The 22,177-nt window shown below is 39.6% G+C and overlaps 1 protein-coding gene across 5 annotated transcripts in view; it reads left to right on the top strand.

The window, feature by feature from the left end:
- Window positions 1–8,473: 8,473 nt before the first annotated feature.
- The window catches only part of ELAVL4 (ELAV like RNA binding protein 4), a 65,531-nt gene continuing 51,827 nt past the window's right edge, over window positions 8,474–22,177 (top strand). The window contains exon 1 of one of the 5 annotated variants that reach the window (XM_075097663.1): window positions 8,474–8,605. In XM_075097663.1, coding sequence (XP_074953764.1) covers window positions 8,489–8,605 — 117 coding nt within the window. In that variant the 5' untranslated portion in view covers window positions 8,474–8,488. Of the gene's footprint in view, window positions 8,606–11,044; window positions 11,326–11,835; window positions 12,099–12,356; window positions 12,479–22,177 lie in introns of those variants that run through there. The other 4 variants (XM_075097660.1, XM_075097662.1, XM_075097659.1 and 1 more) reach the window with 4 other exon arrangements.

Raw genomic sequence — 22,177 nt, 5'->3', positions numbered from 1 at the left:
TTGTTTATAAAGTAATCTGGGTTGCTGAGGAGCATTCTGTGCCAGTAGGAGTTTCCTGAGCTTCAAAGTCTTCATGCCCTAGCGTATAGCAGTTGAGAATTCACAAACGCAGGAATAGATAAAGCCATGTTATCGTTCACTAGCCTGGGATAATCTCTGAACCAGCTGAAGAGGGTGGCTCTGAACAGATGATGCCACCTAAATAATGTTGAGCATCTTCCAGTTAACCAGTGTGGGCAGTGGGAATGAATAGCTAAGAGTTTCTTTGTGTCTTAAATGTAAATAGTGCCATTAACCTAAAAGGTCATGAACTGAAATTTCCAGTACTAAACCACATCATTATGTGGGGCTCACCTATACTATCCGGTATTTTGACAGAAGGAAAAATATAATCCAAGCAATAGAGACTGAAGGAAATAACCTGGGGGAAGAGATAGTACAGGCGTGCTGTAGGGATTTTTCCAGTTGTTGCCAGCAGTTGAAATTTTCTTTGTAAAGTGTTCCGCAGCATCACAGATCTCTGGTTTTCATTTACCCACAGAAGTGGGACCTCAACCATAGCAGAATAAAATCTAGACTCTTATTTGACACCATTTAAAAAAGTAAATACGTTATTTGCTCACTAGATGTATGTTGGTTATCTGTGCTCTCTTGAAACATTTTTGAAGTGATTTTTTTTTTTTACTTGATACATGCTCCTGTAGGCATTGGGGCTATGGAAAATGTTAAAAATAGAGGCCTGTTTCATTTATTAGGTGAGTTTAAAGTTCCTTCATTGTTCGATGTCAGAAGAACAATTAAGTTTTATCTGAGCAGAGCAGGGTGTCCCTAGATGCAGGTTACAGCGCATCCAGTGATACTATTAAAAGAAAGATCGTTTGTTGTTGCATTGGGGAATCCTTATAAAACATCAGGAAAACTGCCTGGAAGAATATAAATGTGTTCAAGCAATGGAGTGAAATACTCTTAAACTGCAGGGTGATGGCCTGTAGCTGGATAGGTTTTCAGAGTAGCTGTTTTGATGTGATTGTTGCTTTTCCCAACAGTCATAAATTGGATGTACTGGAACCCTTTTTTTCATGAGGCTTCTGCTGTTCCGAGTTATGGTCCAGAATCAAAGCTTCTGTTGTTAAAGAGAGAGCATCTAGCTTAGAGTTCATGAAATAAACCTTGGTGGGATTTTTCTTTTGATAAGATGCATACATGGCTTACGTGCTTCCAGAGGTGTTAGGCTTTTCCCATTTATAGACCAACATAGTCTCGCAAGGTTTGCTTTGTGTAGCTGTTACAGGTGCATTTCATGTTGGCGTTGTGTGTTGGTCTGTGATCTGCTTCCCTGGACTGTCTGAAGCTTGCCTGCCTTGAATAGCTACCCACACGTAACAACTCTGGGTTACACCATGGTGGTAAGAGCCCCCAGGGTGACTGAAGTTTAGGTGGACTTGCATCTAGGTGAGCATCAACTAAAGACCATCTGCCTTGGTCACCTGGTCAACCCAGGGTGGGATTGATCTGACAAAAGATGGACTTTTCACATGAGCTAGGCTCTGTTTGGTGGTCACTGGAGATCTGCTTAACACATAGCGAAGTCAAAAGCATGATTTATGTTGCTTTGAAAGAGATTCCTAGATTATGATAGATGAATTGTGCATTGGAAGTGACCATTTCCCATAACTAACTGTACAGAGGGGTTTGGAGAGACTAAATCCCCTACAGATGTGTGAGGTAGATTCATCCATGCTGCCCCAGGACCAGTAGAGCTCATCCTGTCACATACAGTTTTGTCCATAGATGGGGGCGGGGGGGAAGCAGCCTGGCTACTGCTTCACCTCTCTTTTACCTGCCTATTGAGTTAAAAGTCAGTGTGAATTAGTAAAGAAGACATATAACCTGTGGCTGTGGAAGAGGCAGTTCAGAGCAGAAGTAAACTTCTCCAGCTCAGCTGTACAGATGCCTTGAAACCCAAGCACTGAAATATGTATTGTTTAGTACTTGTAACTGAAGTCATGTGTTAGGAAGTTTAGCCTTCAAACAATTTTTATAGCTACTAACATATTTTGAAGGGCTTTTTTTTTCTTTTAAAAGTGCTAAAAACACCTGTTGTTCTTCATCTGCCCTACTCTAAAGGAAGCTAAGAATCGTCTCTTAACATATATCTGACACTTTGTAAAGAGGAGTTTAAAGAAAGCCATAAATGCACATGGAAATCTGTAAGAATTGGGTAGGAAAACATTAGGGTTTCATGAACAGAGTTGTCCAGGTCCCAAGACACTAGTTCCATAAACTGTAGAGAGCAAGAAAAGGAGCCACAGATAATTTTTATAGTTGCATTTCTTTAGCTCCTTTCTACTTGTGTCGGTACGGAGGGTTCAGAGTTAGCATCGGTCCTTTCTTAAATATTACATCTGTTTTTTCTGCCTTTTACCATCTCTCTATTCTACCTTCTTTGTTCTCCTTATTGTTATGAAATTGTCATTTCTGTACTCTAAATTGTACACTGAAGAGTGGTATGAGCCATGTTCCTGAGGGAGCTGTTTATCCCTGAGTTTTGGGATACCATATTTAACCATTATTTCTCAAGGAGTAGAATAAAATAGATGTACGCAGGAAGCTTTTCAAGTCCTGAGACTTGCAAATGCAAGCATAAGCTTTGGAGCATGAGTCAAGCTTTATTTATTTAGTTAAGCCATTTTAAGCTCTCTTCTCTCCCTTTAAGCGCCCTGGGTTTGTGGATAGTTGCATGGTAGGGTTGACCCTGAGGTGATTTTGAGTTGTTTTTTTAGATATATATATATCTGAAATTGTAGTACTTATTTACATTCTGCCTACTGTTACTAAAATACTCTATGTAAGTGCCAGCTGTTATCTAACGAGAAGTAATTGGGACAATTAATAGCTCTTGACACTTTTTATTGTCTTTATTCTCTTTTGTATCTTCCCTGGTTCTGCATCCTTCTTGTGTAATTGCAAGTTGCAGGAGATATAACCCTTCTGCAGGCTGCTCGTTGGTTTCCTTTGATTCCTGCTATACCTCTCTTCTGATCCAGCCACCTCACACTCTCCCCCAGATCTTTTTCTGATTGCTGTCTCAAAGCTTGGAAACATCAGCGCATTAATCGCCCTTTCAGGTTTTTATCTTTGTTCTTGTTATTGATATTATTTGGCCTGAGTGCAAGGCGTATAGCACACCTTATTACAGATTGGTTTAAAGCAAATCCATCAACTCCTCTAAAATTAGGCAATGCTGGTTGAAAGACCCTATTCACATTTTTTATGAGGGTTTTTTGTGCTCATACATAGGCACATTAAAAATGGCTGAACTCATGTAAATCTCCCTGGAAAGTCTAGACTTCTTCAGTGTCTAGGTCCTTTCATTATTTACAAGTAAATACATTTTAAAAATGCAGTCATAAATCTTTGAAAACATCTTCATTTGTGCTCAGATTGAAACTTTGCTAACTGTATTATACAAAATTGACAGCAATGTAGAAATGTTTTAACTCTCTCTGTAGGTAGGGTTGAATCCTGGTTGTAGCGATAGGAAAGCAAACTGTAGAATTTAGGATGTCTGACGTTGAATAGAACTTTTAATATCTCTAAATTTAAAAGGAAGAAAACAAAATCAGGGGACTGAAAACATTGAAACATATATTCGTGAGCCAAAAATAAAAACTGGGAAAGAGAAAAAGAATTGTTGGTATCTCTTATTGCTGTACTAACATGTTTACCTAGCATACATGCCTTTTGCTTTCAGTCTTGCAGCAGTGATTGTGGGTTCTTTAAAATATATTGAAAATTGCCAGGCAAGATGTACTGTGTGACCGAGTGGATGCTGTGTTTTGCAAAGCATTAGTTAGGAGCAGGGAAGAGAAGTGTGGAGCCAAGGTGCCAAGGACATTGGTGGCCTTCGGACGCGCTGGGAAAGTGCTGAATCATCTTCTCCAATCCCTTCTTGCGTTGCAGCAGAGATGCTAGCCCACCTCCCTGGTTGGCCTGTACCCTGACATTCACAGGGAAGCTTTGAGGTTATTCAGTGATATACATGCATGCCTAAATCTGCGTGGATGCCCAGCTTTCAGTTTTGAAAATGAGGATGTGGTTACTGTCACTAAGACTTCTCATGCTATCAGAGCTATTTACATGTATTCATTTTGTTACCTCTGTGCTCTGGTGCGCCCTGGAGAGTTTTGTTCCAGTCTCCCAGTGTTCAAACATAAGTATCCACAGTGGGATTTGCAAATACACATCTTTCGAAAATTGGTGTGTGATACTTAGAGCAGCTATGCAGCATCCAAATTACACATCTCATAAGGCATGAAAAAGAAAGTGGGCAAGCAACATTAAATAGTATATTTGTGCAAAAGCAGCTGAAGTGTGATTTATGTGGGAACTGTGACTACTTAAGCTTCATGTATCTAAATTCCTCATTTAGGGTTGTAAGTATATAGGAAGGGGTTTTATCTAGTTGCATCTAGTGTCTCTTCATTCCAGACCTCTTTAAGGAGCTAGATCTCTACTCGTTTGGTTTTTTTTCTTCTTCTTTCTGGGCACAGATCAAAAAGGTGATAACTTTTCCATATAGATCCATGGCATATTTAAGCTCCCCAGCATCAGGAGGAATCTCAGTGAGCCAGAGAGTACATTGCATCAGCAGCAGAGTTTGTACAGCTTGCTGGTGGGGTCCTCAGCAGGGGCTGAAGAGGAGGCAGGGGCAGGTTCCTGTGTTTCCAAGAGGATCCATCAAATCAAAGAAACTAGTAAAAGCTCCAAACCATGTCAGTCATCTTTCACCTACTATTTCCTCAAAAACTGTGTGGTATTTCAGCCTTCTTTTTGTGGGTAGTGTTCAATTATCATGACTGTTACATATTTTGTAGTGAAACCTTAAATTTTACTCTGTTTCTCAAATGTATGAATTCACTAACCCGAAAGAGCATTTGCGTGAAGAACGTTTTAGGTGTCACACAATGTTACAGCCTCAGCCACCCGCTCCTGCTTGATTTCAACAGGGCAGTTGGTAGGATGTTCTATTTTGCTGGTGGTTTTTTTTTTTTTAAACTATTCAGCTGCTATTTAGCTGATTATTTTTAAACTATTTAGCTACTAATAGTAGCTTAAAAAAACCCTTTTGTTGTTATTTTTATATACACTTGATAGTAAGCTTTTAAAAAAAAGTGGGGGAGAAAAACCCTACTGTATGGGTAAATAACCTGTTTAGCCATCATTTTTCCCTCTACCCTGGTCTGTCCCATCTCCTGTACACATGTACAGAAAAGGGCAGTGTGCTTAATTGGTCTGATTATTTTTTTTTGTCCTCTCTCGCAAAGTCTGGCTTTGGGTTAGGTGCCATGAACAGTTTGGCCTTAGCTTTTCTCAGCATCACTCAATTGTATGTTTAGCTTTTCACATCTTGTCATTTCATGGATGGTTTAAAAATAGTTCGTTTCTTCTATCCGTGTACATTTGTGAGGGGTTTGCACCCCTTCAAGTTCCCTTTTTCTCCTATTGCTCTTTTTTAGTTAGTCATGCAGTGAATTTGCCAGTGGTACAGGTGGTGGAGGGTATTTTATATTATTTTGAGATATGCTGATGAAAAGGCTATGTATGAGCTCAGTGTTGTTAAAGATTGTGTTGATGTGATACCTTGAACTGGAGACGGTTTCCACAGAGGTTCTTGAATTACTGCATAGGGCAAACCCTAGCGCTTGCGTTGTGTAATGTCCTGTCCCAGCCCCCTTGTCTCCTATTAAATCATTTTGTAGTTCAAATCCATCTCTTACTCTCACTTGTATCTCCTTTGTTCCTCATCCACCTGCACCCTCCCATCTGTCAAACAACAAAATACTCTGATCAGAATTAAATACTAACTTTGATAGGAACGTCTTGGAAAAGAGCAACACAGTTCTAGGCATAAGCATTTAGTCCTCTGGAAGAGTGGAAAATGAGGTGATGGAAAATGCCAGGTTGTAGTTCACAGGCAGCAGCATTTAAATGGTTTGCTATAATCATGTTAGGATAGAATTAAACTGAGTTCTTTATTTTGTGCTGCAGTGAAATAAGGCTGTTACTGACCATTTTCTCCTCCCTCTTGCTTTGATGATTAGCGTGAAAACTCAAGCAGCAAGAATTACAGGAGTTCTGTAGTGGTACACAGAGAAACTGGTGTGAGAGGGTCTGAGTTGGAGTTTTATATCCTTGCACATGAGAGCTCTGGTGCTTCCCTAATAGACTGAAAATGAGACCACTGCTGCTTTATAAGAGGTCTGTTCCAGCCACATTGCTCTACAGCTTGGCAGATGGTGGCATGTGAATGGTTTCATATTGATTGGATGGATTTGCCTCAGGGTAAGAGGAGTGTGGGTCCTTAAAGATGCACTTCTAGATTTTTTCCTTTTATTTGGAAAAAAAAGTAGTATATTTATAAAACAAATCTCTTTAAATTGGAGGAGTGTGTCGTAATCAAAGCACTGAAGTTACCTGTAAATAAAAAGTCCTTAAATAGATTATCGCAAAGACCAAAAAATGAAGAATACTTATTTACTAAATGATTATGTTTTTACATTAGAAGAAAGTGACACTTTTAATTAGTGTTCAAGGCATATGGTGAATGAGAAAATAAGCTTATTTCATGCAAACAGAAATCAATGCAAATAACCTTTCTCCTCATATAAAAAGGGATGACTTGAAACTCAATACATATTCAAGAAGGTTAAGTCGTTACTGCATCACTTTAATATTAGTTAAAGGCCAACAAAGAAAATCACTACTCTGCATATACTTAGTCAGCAAGGATTGCTATAAATGAAAGAATTAGGTGATGGTACTTTGTAGGTGATAAATCTGGAGAAGCCCTTGTCCATATAATGCATTTATTCTTTAACCTCAGCAAGTAACCTTTTGGGTTCTGCCCTAGCACAGGTAGTTGCTAGAGATGCCTTAATTCTCCAGCGATTCATCCCAGCTGGTAAAGACATTTTGTGATGCTATTTGTTTATTGTTCTTTCTCACCTCTGTTTTGTGCTTCAGTCTTGTAAACGTTGTTTGCAAGTCCTTTGGTATGAAATGACTTTTCAAATGTGTTTGTACAGCACCTAACACAGAGATCCCAATATCATTCAAGCCTCTGGGTGTTGCTGTAGAGCATTCAGTGAAATAGTATTTTTTTATAGTAATGGAAGTACTCCTTGAGGTATTTGACCTTAAAGTGAAGAAAAAAAAGAACTTGAATGACTTGCAGATGTAGGAATGGGGACAGTTTGGTGACTTGGGTGCTGTTGAAAACTGGATCCTTTCTGTGTATTTAAGTCTTGTGCTCTGATGTGTGCAACAGTGGCTTCATAAATTAATTTAAGCCAAAATACATCATAGCTGTATCTTACCAAGTTGACTTCAAAATTGCTTGAAGGTATAGTTCATATTTTCTAACACTGTACCCACATGTGAATTACGTGCTGAATTTTGTGTTTTCATGAAAGAACACTGTTGTGCCGAACTTAATGCTAATTTTGTTTCTTTGCAGTGCAGACCATTTCTGTGGGTATGCTTTTCCTTTTAACTACACTTTGTTCTCAGAACTGATTTGATTTTATCATTAGTTAATTTTTGCTGAATGGAGTCCTCCTGAATCAATTTTAAGGTCCCTTTGAAAAAAAAATCAATGGTTAAAGTTAAGTGATTTTTAGGGTTTTTGTGGGGGGGCTTGGTTCTGGGGAGGAAAACGGCGCAAAATATTTTTTTTTTTTCCTCCTGCCTGATACGTGTCGGGGGGATTTTTGCTGTATATCACAACCAGCAGCTATTCCAAGAAAAATCTTTAAGATGGTTACTTGAATCTGTGTACACTGACCACCTGGTGGTTATGGAGTGAACTGTTACTTTAAAGAATAGTTTAAACAACAGCCATGTTTGGGGCAGGCTAATCTTGCAAAGAGAGCAGTACATATAACAGGAGTCTACAGTGTGATAAGGGGAAAATTCAGCTCACTGACTAGATGTTTTAATGTGCGAACTCTAGGGAAATAACATATTGACTATTCTGTTGTGCGCAAGAAAATTGAAGAACCCTTTGCAGACAGAGGGCTTGCAAAGGATTCTTTCTGTTTCTCTTAACCAAAATCTGTGGCAAGATGTTTGAAATCAGCAGGACGCTTAATGCTGCTTTGTTAAATAATGAGGTAATATTTTGTCACTTTTTCTGGGCAGCATCTGTTTTTTTTCTCCTTTTTCATATGCTTGTGAAGGATTGAGTTTAATTTTATGAAAGTCAGAGATTTTAAAAAAAATCATTCTTCAATTATTATTTTTTCCTTTTGATGCTTTTGGAGAATTGGGTTGTCTTTTATTTGCGGTTTCAATCGGCTGCTGTTGCCTAGGACATTATGCCACGTAAGGCTTCTAAACTGCACAGAGTAGGTAGTTATTAACGCTGAATTGGCTTCTGGTATAGTCCATCTGGGCTCTGTATGAGAGAGCTTGCTAGCGGCTACTGATGCTAAGATACCCGCAACCTTTGGGATGTATGCGTGGTGGAGAGGGGCTCAGTGATATGAGATCACTTCTTTTAAGGGAAACTGTCATTAATGAGTCAAGAAACTGCTCATTTATGGTAAGGAGAGGGAGGGGGGGGGCTGGGAAACAACCCTGTGATTTCATTTTGATATTGGATTAGCTGTTTAAGACAAGTTTCTTTTTGTGGGGATGGAAGATTGCATTAAAAATATGCTTTGCTCAGGGGCTTGCTGGGCTGATGCTGGAGAGACTGTATTGAGAATCTGATGCTTTACGAATGTCACAACCGTGATGCGGTGGTCAGTCCCTTACCCTGAAAGATAATGGTACTATTGGAAACACGAGAATAAGGTTGACTTTTTCAACAATAGGATTCTGCCTTTGTCTTTACAGAGAGAGGCCTCTGAGGATGTTTGAGCATTTGTTTTAGTGTTCCTCAGAAAGACTGTGTGTGTGGGGTGCTTTTTGGGAAAGCGGTCAGTGTGCAGAGTACCTGGATTTATAGACGGATAAGATAGCTAATTTTTGTAGACGAGCAGCGTGCAATTATTGTTTCAGAAAAATGGCTGAATCTTTTGATATGCATAACGAATTTATAGTAACGAAGTAGGCTGAAGTTGAAAAGACTTAAAAATAATTTCTGGATGCCTTCTTCGGTGTTATTAACCCCTGAAGAGACCTTAAGTAAAAATTTGCATTACAAATCTAACTTTAATATTCGATTTATATTTGCACAAGAATGTATGATAATATACTAGCTCTGTAGCATTTTGATGCCTATGTGTTCAGCCTAATACGTCACTTAAATGTTTGTGTTAGGAAATCTTACCTTACAAGCTAGTTTAATCTTTACTAGTTTTTACCAAGCTACAAATGTGCTCAAAAAATGCACGGTGAAAGAAATCTTCTGCAGCCTTTACATTGTTCATATTTTAATTGAATTCAGGGCTCACTCCACAAATAGATTGTATTATGTCTTTTAAATGCAATTTTTCTCCTTGCTTGGTCTGTTTGTAGCTAGATTTTAGAAGCTTACTGTATTTCATGTTTTATTGGTGTGTTTAGTCTCTGTGTGTTTGAGCGTGTCTATGGCTTAAAGAAATTTAAAATGTACAGAATATCAGTTCAGAGCTTAGCAATTTGGAGGGCGTACCTGTACTTAAAGAAATAAAACTTCTAGAACCATGATTATCTGATTATGCTTTTTTGAAGACGGATTTGGTCGTTTGTAGCCAGATTTTCTTTCTCTAGGACGAGCTAAGTGCGCTTATAACATGGCCCATTCTAGCTTTCTCTGTTTCTAGCTCTTACATTTAAGAATGCTTGCAATGCCACTGAATTTTTAAAACATACATTTGGCTGTTGAAATGAATGTGTGAATGGTAAAATGAAGTGATTCCTACGTATGTTAATAGAGTAACACTCAGTAGCTTTAGTTGAGACGAACATAAATTCAAGGTTAGTTGCAATTACAGGATGCCATGCCTTGTTACTTTGGCCAAAACGGGCTTTAGGAAAAGAACTCCAAGGAAGAGAAAGAAATGAATGCTTCCTAACTTGTGAGAATTTTTAATAACTTGCCATGGTTGGGAGAGGGTAAAATATTGCTGTTTGGAAGTGAAGTTTTGTTAGTTTGACGGTGGCAGCGAGCAGAGGATTAATGAATGTGCATTGTTAAGTTAAGCACATTCCTCTCTAAGGCTGGGGGGGGGGCGGGGGGGGGGGGAATTTCTTTTAAATGCCCGAAGTTTGCTGGTTTATTTCCTGTAGAGCTGAAGAATATTGAAGCAAGGTGGTGAAATAATTCTGAAATACTACTGTTGTTTGGGGGGAGCGCTCTGATAAATAGGTGTCTGCTGTGCCTTAGACAGCGTCGAGTGGCAGCAATATCAAATCCACTTCTAAAAATATGTATTTAAAAAACCAAAACTTTACAGAGCCAAAGGAAGGAGAGATGGGTTGGTTATTAAAATCAATAGTACCTGAAAATAAATGCAGCTTTAAATGCATGTCAAAGTGCTTTTGTTGTGCCTTTAAGCCTAGAGGCAGATCATTAAATATGCATTTCTCCGGAAAGCAACTGTCGAAAAAGATAAGGTAGTTAAAATACGCCGGACCTGGGAGCCGGGCGTGCAGGAGGTAAGAAGATGTAGGCACTGAAGCATGGCCGAGGTATGACATCGCCGCGGCCCAGGGCTCCTGCGCCGGTGGGGTGGGAAGAGGTAGGGGGTGGGGAGAAGAAAAAAAAAAAAAAAAGTAATAAAAAAATACGGGGATGCGTGTTGTTTCTTCAACCGGGCCTTAATTACTAGATACAAGCAGCAGTTCAGAAATCTGGTCTCTGTTGTTGTAGAGGTCACCGAATCATTAACATTGTCAATCTGGCAGCGGCTAATTTCAATAGCACCTGATGTCGCAACGCCTCCCCGCGCGGCGGCGGCCAATCAGCGCGCGCCCGCCGCTGACAGATGGTCCCATAAATGGATGTAAAGGGGCGCCGCCGGCAGGCAGTTCCAGCAGGGCCCCGCGCCGCGCCGCGCCGCTCCGCCCGCCGCCGCCGCCGCCGCCGCCGCCGCCGCCGGGGGCTGCCGCTCGGGGACGGCCGGACCCGCCTCGCGGACTCTGACAGCAGAGACAGAATAGCCAGTATTATTACTATTACTATTAATTATTATTCTCGCTGCACAAACGTCTAGCACTGTGCTTTGTGGATCTTTAAAAAAAATAATAATAAAAATAATTCCCTGAAACCTTAGCAAATCTGTAGAAGAGTTGAAGCCTTTCAAGACCCAATATTTGCCATTAAGAATGGTTATGGTAGGTATTAGTAGATTTAAAATCTGATTGTAGCGGGTTTATATAGAGGTAGATATAGAAGCTAACATACAGATTTTCCCCGAATCTGCATCATTCTCAGTCTGTGTTTTCACATGAATTTAGTTTTCTGCTACTGATTTGTTTGTACATGATCTCTCCCTTCCCCCCCTTTCTCTTCCCCCCCCCCCCCTTTCATATTTAATGTGCGCGTATCCTTTAATAAAGGATGTACTTTGTCATTTTAAGGTAATTGCGGTTCTCTGAGAATAAAGAAAAAAAAGCTCATTTCTAATGCGAGGCTGGTATGTGGCTAACTGAAATGCAAAAGGAAGAAGAGGCTTTTTTTTTTTAAGTGGTGAAGGGGGGGAGTTAATTTCCACATTGACATTTTGGAGGTACAAATGCAGAGCAAAATCCTGGGGGGGGGAGGGGGGGAGGGTGGTAAAAAAAAAAAAAAGCCTCGAGATTGGTAATTTTCTTTTGGTGGACTGCGCAATAGGTATGGTAATTTTAAAAGAGGGTGATTTATATGAGCTTCAGTAAATGCTGCATATTGTATTTCAAAGAGTTTCCTGTCATGACCTCATAAAAAGAGGAGGAGGCTTGTATGTGTTGCAGTGCCTAGTATATGTCGATTTTGTTGCATCGTTGGGCAGCAGCGCTGTAAGAAGGAATGTCAGCTTTTACATAACGTTCTTTTTGCTTTTGACTCTGTGAGGGGCTGTAAGGGTCCATCTTTGTGATCACAGATGGAGTGGAATGGCTTGAAAATGGTAAGTGAACGGGGAGAGCCTGCTCGTGGGGTTTTGTCTCGCTTCTCGTGTGCCTCGCGAATTTCTTTTGTTTGGGGTGGTGGATTGTGAGTCATAAAATAAAATTAGAGAGCCTTGTTTATTCTTTTGTGGGATATGTCTGCCTGTGTGCCTGTGTATATCTATCTATATATCTGTTTAATGTATCTAACTGTGATGGCACTTCACGGCGTTTCCATTGAACGTTGCATTTCAGTCGAGCGAGGATGGTCTCTGCTGACAGTCACGGTGTCGTTGTACCGCGTGTGCCTGGCGCATCAGGCAGCCGATGATGCCTTTTAATCTCCGTTTGCATTACACCAGCCTTAAATACAAACCTAATAATCGCTTCTAAAATTCAGGTATTGCGTTTCCTATGGAGCCGGTGCTGTAGAAGATGGATGGATGGGTGGATGGATGGATGGATGGATGGAAGGGTGTGTGGGTTTTGTGTCGGGGTGGGGGCTGGGGGGGGAGCCTCGTTGTTTTGTGCTTTTTTAAATGCTGGGAGAAGTCAAAGCCATTTATGTGAAAAATAGTATTTCTATTTTTAGACCATATTCTCCTGGCAGAGGAGCCCGGACGTGCTCGTCTCGTCCCCTCTTTTGTGCTTTCCTTACAGATTGTGCAAAATGGCATGATCAAATACAACTGCCGGGGACTCTGGGCTGCGCCGAGCGGGGCGACCCGGGGTGGGGGCTGGGACCGAACCCGCACAATACCCATCCCTCCTGCCAGCCCCACGGGATGCTGGGGGGCGGGGGTGGGGGTGACACCCCCCCTTTCCCCTTAATTTAACGTTTTGCAGACTTTTGCCGCGGATATTTATTATAACCGGGGAAACAAAGCGACGGTCTTTTCCCATTCTTACAGGATTGTCTTTGTCTAGCTGCTTGTTTTGATGGGTGTAAAACAAATAAGATTAGACTGAGCAGCCGAACTGAAAGCGATAGCTGGGAGGAAAAGCCAATGAAAGGTTGCCGGGGAAACGAGCATAGGGGAAGCTGAGTGGGGGAGCAGGTGGCAATCATGTGGGAATACTGCAAACAGTGTAAAAAAAAAAAAAAAAAATTCTAAAAAAAAAAAAACCAGGGGCTATCTCGATTATCTCTGCTGTTCTTTGTGGCAGTCACAACTTTAATTATTCTTTATAAATAGGTGTTAATTACATTTCTGGCTCAGGCTTACAGTGATTTCTAGAAATCTGGTTTTAAGCATCTGTTCTTTCTCTTCTGCAAAAGAGGGTTATCTTTTTTTCTCCTTCCCCCTCCCTGCTGTGAAATTGTACGTGCAAAAAAATTGCAAGGAATCCTGTGAGGCAGTATAAAAAAAAAAAATGTAAATTATATTGAATGAAGTTGACAGAGGTATAATAGTGAACTCCCACAGCTGATAGCTTCTGCAAATCATTTCTTAGAATTTTCCAGCAAATGTCCCTATGAGAACAGTAGGTAGAATGAATTTACCCTAAGCAGTGATTTTGTGTTAAGTGATATTGGTATTTTTACAAAATCAGATGGTTATATGGCAGAATAATCAGTTCAGGGGAGTTCACATTATCCTAGGGTTTATGCACTGAACAGAATTTACAAAAATAATTAGATTATTCTTCTCTTCGTCTCCAGCCCCACCTTTAGCCACAGCCTATTCTGTATCTGCTGGAGCAATATCCACTTCCAATGTCAGGTTCCTTGTGGCAACTTTACTTTTTAAACTGCAGCTGAATATTTTGCTAATTGTGACGGTCTGTTATTGTAGTGGCAAACAATAATGGGAATTAGCAGAAGTGCATCTTTAAACAAGGCTATTGGTGCTAGAAGTGTTAAAAAAGCGTAGTAGACTAGTAAGTGATAGACGGTAGCGTAAAAGATATAAAAATGTGGTTGCCCAGAAAATGCTCATCTATCACACATCAGGAGGCACAAGAGAAGCAAAGCAAGAATATAGAACACGCCTTTCTTTCTGTCTTCAGATTTTCAGATATTTTTACTCTCTTCTCTCTGGTGCAGGATTACTTTGAATGCAAATTCAAGCAGGAATGGTAGTGCTTAGTTTAAATATGAATAAAAAGACATTAAATCCCCCTTTTAATTTGCTTTGTTTTAAGTATTGCTTCTGCTGCAATCCTTTCTGTGAAGAAGTAATTGAATGGCCCTCTGAAAACTGCACTGCTTTACAGTGAGGGGGGGAATCTTGAGGGTGTGTGTGTGTGCATGTGTAAAATTCTGTATTTTATAGTCTTGAGTGTGCAGAGACGTATTCTGACATGCATTGTAGTTGTACGTGAGAGTAAAATAATTTTTCTTCTATCCAAAACAGAGATACTGTGTTCTAAATCTAACTTAGTCATGACAATAAATAAGGGTGCCTTTTATTATACACAGCTGCATTGTTTGTTTTAAGAGTCATCAGCTAGTAGTTACATTTTCATTTTCTGTTCAATTTGGTGTTTCTACAAAGATTTAAAAAGAATGTAATCCTTGTTTTATGGTGCACGTGTTCCTGCCCTGATCTTCCTCTTTTCTTTGTTTTAAGATTATATTAATGAATACAGCCTGCATGTACATAGTGACATTTTCTTTTTGCCTATAAAAGAATGCATTGTAGATCTTCATATAGAAAAACAGCTATTAAGTTAGTGAAATTTAATTCAGACTGCTACGGATAATAAAAAAAGATTAAAACCTCTTTTTGTTCAGACAAAAAGATAGAGAAAATGTAGTTGTCTTTAGACATGACAATTATTTTTTTAAAAAAATTACTGACTTGGTGAACTACTAGTCAGAAAGGATGCAATTTTACAATTGGGTATTGATGCAAGGTGAATACCAGCCATCACTTTAAAATCCTATCCCCATGTACTCTACTAATCAAGTTCCCATGTTAGATACAGGGATGCCTCTCCACTGTTGACTGGCTTGGTTGCCTCCTTTGCTTTCTTCCTCTGTATTAATTTTACCTTTTTGAGCTCTCTCAAAGTGAGCCCGAGCTGTTGTGACAAAGGATGGTTACAATGAGCTAGAAGGGGTATACTTAAAAATCCCGTTTGGAATAGTCTTCATCATCTTTATTTGGCCCTGTTAAATATTTTGACTCTATTGAAAGAAAATCTGGTTGTGTTAATCTTACATATATTTAATGTATTAATTTTTCTGAAATATCTTCTGGGTTACAATGAATTTTTTCCTCAACCTTCCTACTTGGTATGCTGGGAGTGTACTAATTAAATGCAGGTTATTTTCTGTGTGTAATTGTCATACTGTTGGTATATAACCTAGAGCCACTTCACACCCCGAGGTTTTTCAAAAGAAATAAAGTATGATTGCCTCCCGTGTTCTGGCAGGGGAATTTTTTGTTTTCTTTGGGAACTTGCACTTTCAAAATAATTTCAGCAAACACCCCAGGCAAGAAATGGGCAGTGGCAGAGAATATTATAGCAAGAGGGAGAGAGATGCAGATAACTTGACAAATCCACTTGTCTGTTTTGGCAATCTGTGTCCACTAGACAACTCATTTACATGCCTGGACACATTAAAATGTACATTTGTTTGTCTGTGGGACAGCTGACTGGATACAGTCCGATGCACTGGCAAATACTGCAATGCAGTATTTTTTCAATGTCATTGGGGTTTTTGGGGAGAAGTGGGCGCAAACAGTCTTTTTGCAAGTGAGGCGATGTTAAAAAGCATGGTACCTCTGTAAAGGATAGGCCAGATTTAGCAAAAATTTGCTAATCTGATGGAAAGTCACCCCTCCCCCATTGCACTCCTCTCCCTCTCTTGCTCTTTTTCTTTTTTCTTTGAGTAGGATAGAGGAAGAGATGGGTATGCATGTATTTCTGTGTGTGTGTTCATGCATGTGTATCTTCCCTTCTCATTTGAATGGATGCTAAGGAAAATGCTGGCATTTGTATGAGAAGGCAAAGGGTGTTCGTCCAATATAATACTTTCCAATTGCTTGTGTAAATGTCCAGTTACCAGCAGCGTAGGACTTCCAAGAACTCTAAAAGCAATGCACACTTTTCATTTTCTGAAGAATTTTGTGAAGAGAAGGAATTGAATCGTTTCAATTCAACAAGTACAAGAGATTTAATCCTAATAAAAATAGTGTTTAGTGGGGACCTGCACCTCGCCTTAGCCTCTGCACTTAAGTACGTTTAACCATTTGAGATAATGTGAAGTGAAAATGTTGGAGAAACAGATATTCAAAGGCTGTTTGCTTGCTTTTTCCCTTCAAATGGTCAATCTTTACTTTTAAAATACTGGAATATTTTACGTGCAGGGGGCTTTTGTAGGTCACTAGCTTTACAGCAAGAAGAAGGAGGGAGGGAGAAAAGGTCTCAATGTGTCAGAGGCAGTAATTGTCTAAAATTAGCCATCTAGAAAAGGCAGGAAAGGCTTGGAGGAAAGAGAAGGAGGCACAAATATGTGAAACAGCACTGTGCTAGTCGGGGAGATAATGAGTGACAAATCTGAACTGGTGCAGTGGTGTGATGCCCATTAATTTCTCAGGACCTTGACTTTGCAGGTTTGTTACTCTGTTGTTCACACCTTTAATTATAACCAGGTTTGGATGATAGCTTGGGGCACTGAAGATGAGACCTTTTGTTTGTTGTTTACTTATTTAAGTATTCAGACAGAGTTTGCAATAGCATTGGAACATCAGTGTTATAAATTAAATACTTTCAGATGAGCTTGCAATAAGAATGTGGTTACTTTTTGCAACTATCTACTATTGTCTTATTTGTAGCATTTACATTGCTTGCATAAATTCATTAAGAATTAGCTCAATACAACCGTTGTTAGGTTGATCTTTATTTTCTGTGACTATAATCTGTTTTCCCTAACTGTTTCGGAGCTCCTAAGGCGTTATCGCTTCTTTAGGGCCCCAAAAAGTAGGGAGGAAGCTAAGAGTCTGTCTTACAATTTTTCTACCTTTGATTGTGTCTTATGTGAGGACTTCAATCTCAGTGAATAAAAAAATCTGTAAAAGTCAGGAAGGTAATGCGAACCAGTTAGGAATTGTTAATTAAATGGGACAAAAAGACAGAATATTAAGAAAAAAATAATGAGAAAAAAAAGATAGGTAAACCTTTATGTGTCCTCTCTGGAAATGGTTTAGTTGCACAGTAAAATACAAGCCTGGCTTTGACAATATTTAAAGTCATGATGTATATAAAATTCTGTAGTATGCCTTTGTTGCTAAGGCACATGCAGTTGCGTCAGCGATGCTGTTGTGATGGGAAATTATATGTCCTTGAATTCTGGGCGGGGGGGGGGGAATACTTAGTTTCATTTATTTTGTTCTCTTAATATTAAAACTTCTTGTTGCTGTAAAAGCTCTTATATGTTTTGGTTGGTATTTTCCCCAGTCTGGAACTGTGCCCCAGTGTTTCAGAGTCAGGGTGGTAGCATATCTGATGGCTTTTGAGCATTCAGAACTCTTGGAGGTAAAGGCGATATGATAATGTGTGTTTGTTTCAAAACAGACGCAGATGACTATGGGAGGTGGTTCTGTCATTCGCAGTGCTTCAAGAAGGTTCCATGCGTAATGCGTCTCTGTCCACGTAAGTGATTTTTGGTGTTGGCAGAGGGCAGCAACGCCACTGGAGCCTTTCCAGTAGCATAAGTCCTTCAGATCCAGCCACTCCGCTGTGTTACCCGGGTGCGTTCACCAAGCTGTGGAAGGGAAACCAAACAGCTTCCTCTGGTTTTCGCTTCCTGAGGGATGGTTGGTGAGAACGTCCCATCTGACCCTCTATGTAGAGACCAAAAGATTGCTGCTGGAGCAGGTAACTGCAGTGTGCGTGGGCCCTGTGTGTTGGCCTATAACTGTATGTGTCTGTGGTAGCCGATTGTTCTTCCGAGCACTGGGAAGTATTTACTTGCAGGTTGAGTGCTGTTGAAAAGTTTTTGTAGGGACATGAAGGTTGAAGGAAGCTTGTCCTTCTTAATCTTTCTCCCCTTATTTATTTTCTGTTATTGCATGCTGGAAAACTAGAAAAGACAACAATACTCACAATTTATAATTTAAGGTAGATCTGACTCCTCTTGTAGTATTATGTCGAATTTCCCAGCAAGGACGTTGAATTCCAGGAAGCGACTCTGTCCCCTTGTCTCTCTTGGTACAGATCGAGGCAGTTGCCAGAAGTCCCTGTTTCTCTACTGCTATTAAAAGCAATATTGATACTTGTAACTTTGAGAATTATTATTGCTAAACTTCCTCAGAAGATTTCACATTGGAGATTTCTTTGTTTTGTAAGTGGATTAATTTAAAATCTTGGTTTCTATGATGTGCTTACAGTGTGTGGAAGTCATCCTGTTCATACTAGTTCTGGTTTGAGAGGGTTGTAGTAAACCACACGTGCAAAATACTAATGAACCTTTTTGATTTGAATGCTAATGTGGGGAAGAGGCCATGCCTTTTCTCAGTCTTTCTAAGCTGACATGTAGACTCCCATAGCCATCAGCAACTTGATGTTAGATAATATAAAATTCATGACTCAACAGCATGAAAAAACCCATGCTTAAGTCGCTACACTGTTGTGAAGTCTTAACATGTTCTGCATTTGGGATCAGAGATATTTGGGGATATTGGGGGGGGGTTACTTGATGGAAGGGTTTTATAAATGTGCCTGTTAATTGCTGTACTTGTATTCATTTTCTACTGGTCATTCTTGATCTTTGAATGGTCGTCAGTGATTTTTTGTTTTGTTTTGTTTTACTATGTGCAGAAGAGCTTGTGGGCAAAGGCTCATCCTGTTATTTCTGTAGAGCAGAAGGCATAGTCACGACACCATAGCAGTAATAATGCATGTAAACAAATGCTCCTTAAATAAAAATAGTTCTAATACTGTTCCCTGTATATCTTTGTTCCAAATGAAGTTACTGGCAGTAGATGAGTAGGGGGAAGTTGATTTTTAGCAGAAAGCGTGTGCCAGCTATACTGTGGCAATGTTGCTGTCGATTCCCTTCCTGTGAGAGCAGCTGTTCAAGGAATTAATCTCTTTGCTTGATGCAGAGGGTCCTGAAAAATTCAGTGCGCAGCTACAGTGGTGGCTGCAGCCATTTTTAGTGTGACTGTTGATGGGAACTAACTCAATGATCTAGCACAGTAGCATATTGTTCTTTAGACTGACTGGGCCAGGACAAAATTACCATTCTGCATTTCGTGTGCTCTGTGAGAGATTCCGGCGTGCACCTCAGAGTTTGACATCGTGTTTGATAATTTATAGAGCACAGTTTATATTTAACTGTAGACACACTAATCCAGGGGAAAAGAGTAGTATATTTTTAGAATCCTTTTTTTATTGTCTGTACTTGTCATGACCCAACTACAGAAAGAAGTGTTCACAAATGTAGATGCTCACTGGGGTAGAAATTGTTGAGTTTAATTTCCATTGTTAGTCTTTGCTATATGCAAAAATGAATTTGTGTGATGTTCTTTGTGGTTATCGAGAAGATTTGCAGCTGTACATAGCCATTATGGCCGCTGCAGGAGCCATGTTCTCCTCTAGCGTTTTGACACCAGTCTGGACTAGGACACCTAGGCTGAATGCCCCAGTGGTCAGGGATGCTTAGGTGGTATATTAGTTTTAATAACGACACAGTGTCACTTCTGTCAAGAGTTCTCCTTCTTTGAGGTGAAACACATGGATGGAGTAGATCCAGCTTGAAGGGTCTCCCTGTGACTGCTTGGTATTATAAGAGAAAGCTAGCCAAGAGGAAGGGCAGTGAGTTGGTTATTTTGACTGTTTCAAAGCTCAAGTAAGCTGTTCTTACATGTTTAGGCTGTTAAGTAAGACACTTCTGCCTGGTAACCTCTAATAATACTGCTGTTTTCCCTGTTGCCTATTGACATCTCAGCAAAATGTAATACGTGGGACTGCTGGGGTGGCCTGGGTCCCACGCTGTCCACAAGTGCCTGTATCTGAGCAGGGGCTGAGGTCAGCAGGGCTCCTGCTGGGGTGCATTAGCAGAATTGTGTTTTAACCAGGAGTATGTTATCCATGAGGTCTGGTCACTTTTTGTAAGAGGAGTTTCGACAGATTTTTGATTTCTTGGTGTTCAGGGTATGTTCATCTAATTGGATAAGAATGTAGTGAATTTGAATATGATTTCATCTGGAAATTTTAGGAAGCATCTTAGTAGTTGGAATAAAGAGGGTGTTTGATTTGGCCTGTGGCATGTTTCCCTTCCTTAGTACAGAGATTAATAGTTTGTCCAGGATAAACTGTTAAGATCTGTTAGCCTGACTTGTGACAGATAGATTCATATGTACTTGATATTTTGTCTTTTATTGATTAATAATATATTATTAATCTATGGTAATGGGTCTTTGAGTTTAGCATAGATGCTCTTATGCATGAGGTGGTTTGAATTTAAATATTGCTGAGATGTATATCCCATACATGACATTAAAACGTACTCTCATTTAAGCCATTGTGCAGGTATTTCTTTTGTGAGACTGTGAGAGTAAACAGCTACCTCTGCATATTAGATCATTTCTGATCACTTTTCCACCAGAAATTTCACAAGTCTTCAACTTGATCTGTTCATGACCTTTAAGGTGGTGATGGCCATATTACTTTGGAGTAATTAATTGTAACTTTGTCTACCAGAGGTATGTTATAGAAGGAAGAACGCCTGTATTTCATGAAAAGATTATTTCTGTAAGGAATATTAGTGTGGTACAGGGCTGTATGCTTACAAGTGAATTGTAGAAAAGCTGTAAATTTCCTATTACTAATCCAGTTCAGTTTTAGAAGAAATATGCTGTTACTTTACAGTAAAGTAACATTTCTAATGATGGAGATAGTAATTTCTATGTTCATCTATGTCCTATTTTGGGGACTATCTCTCTTAAACCTGCAAGCAGCAGTATCCATAGAGGTGATGTTGCCAGCAGTCAAGATGAACACATGTTGATTAGTATTTCCTAATTGCACTTACCAGTGTGTCTTCATTAAGGTCCTGTTGAGGGCAGAGCCTTAAAATGTCTTGGTTGTGGCATGCATTTTGCTAAGCCATCCATTCCTGCCTAATATAAGCCTGTCTTTGCATGAAAAATGTATGGGCAACATTTTCAGAAGAACTACTTATGTCTTAGGAGCTGAAATCTTATTGCAGTGAACATTAATGAATCTTAAATCACTTATGGGCTTCTGAAAATTGTAGCTTTTGTTTCTAGAACTTCAGCAGAAATAAAAGCAGTGGGGAGCTGGATGTTCCCAGGCTTCATAGAGAGCCTGCTCTGTCCTTGCTTTGCTTTGCCTTCTAGTAAGTAGATGTTTTTAGGTTTCGGTATGGCTTGTAATACAGCTTTTGCTGTCTAAACTCTCAGGTTGCAAATGATTCTAGATTATTTTCTTAAAGGGAAAAATGAAGTGGAGTTGTGACAGGTCTACAGCAGCTGAAGACTTGCAGCTGTCTGCTTCTATGAACATGTACGTATCTGTGGGAATCTGTGTGTCAGTACCCAGTGCAACAAACGTATTCCCAAGTCAGTAATATAATTGAGTTATGTATTAGTAATATATAACTCATAACATAGTAATCTAAACAAGTAGGTAGTGATTAGGAAACAAAACTCTGAGCTAAAAATAAAATTTAGTAAATAACCAAAAATACAAAAAAGACTTTCAATTTCCTTTGTTTTTATTTCAGTATAATTTTAGGCTGTGTGTCCTTTAGACTGAGGCTCTATGTTAGATGTTGGTCTCTGCTGTGCTCTTGTATTATTATTATCTAGTATCCAGGCTTTTGAGACACCTTCTTCAATCTTTCAGGGTTTGCTTCATATACTTAATGTTTTCAGTGGTGTTTCTTTTTTTATCACCCTGCTAGCACAAATTTTAAATATGGTTTCTGTTAGTCACTGCCTCTTTTTCAAGAGGGGTGAGGCAGTGACTAGGAGACCTCTTGCCTTTGTGGTATCTGCCAAATAAAATGCAATCCATGGAGAAAGAGGATGTTTTCATCAAATTTTGGCTTGGAGCATCAATCAAAGAAAGATCTCATCTTATTTTTGAGATTGTTTTTTTCAGACTCATTTAGCCTTCA

Source organism: Phalacrocorax aristotelis, chromosome 6 (genome assembly GCF_949628215.1).
Source record: "Phalacrocorax aristotelis chromosome 6, bGulAri2.1, whole genome shotgun sequence".
In the NCBI taxonomy this organism is placed as follows: Eukaryota; Metazoa; Chordata; class Aves; order Suliformes; family Phalacrocoracidae; genus Phalacrocorax; species Phalacrocorax aristotelis.
This window is presented reverse-complemented; position numbering and strand designations above follow the sequence as displayed.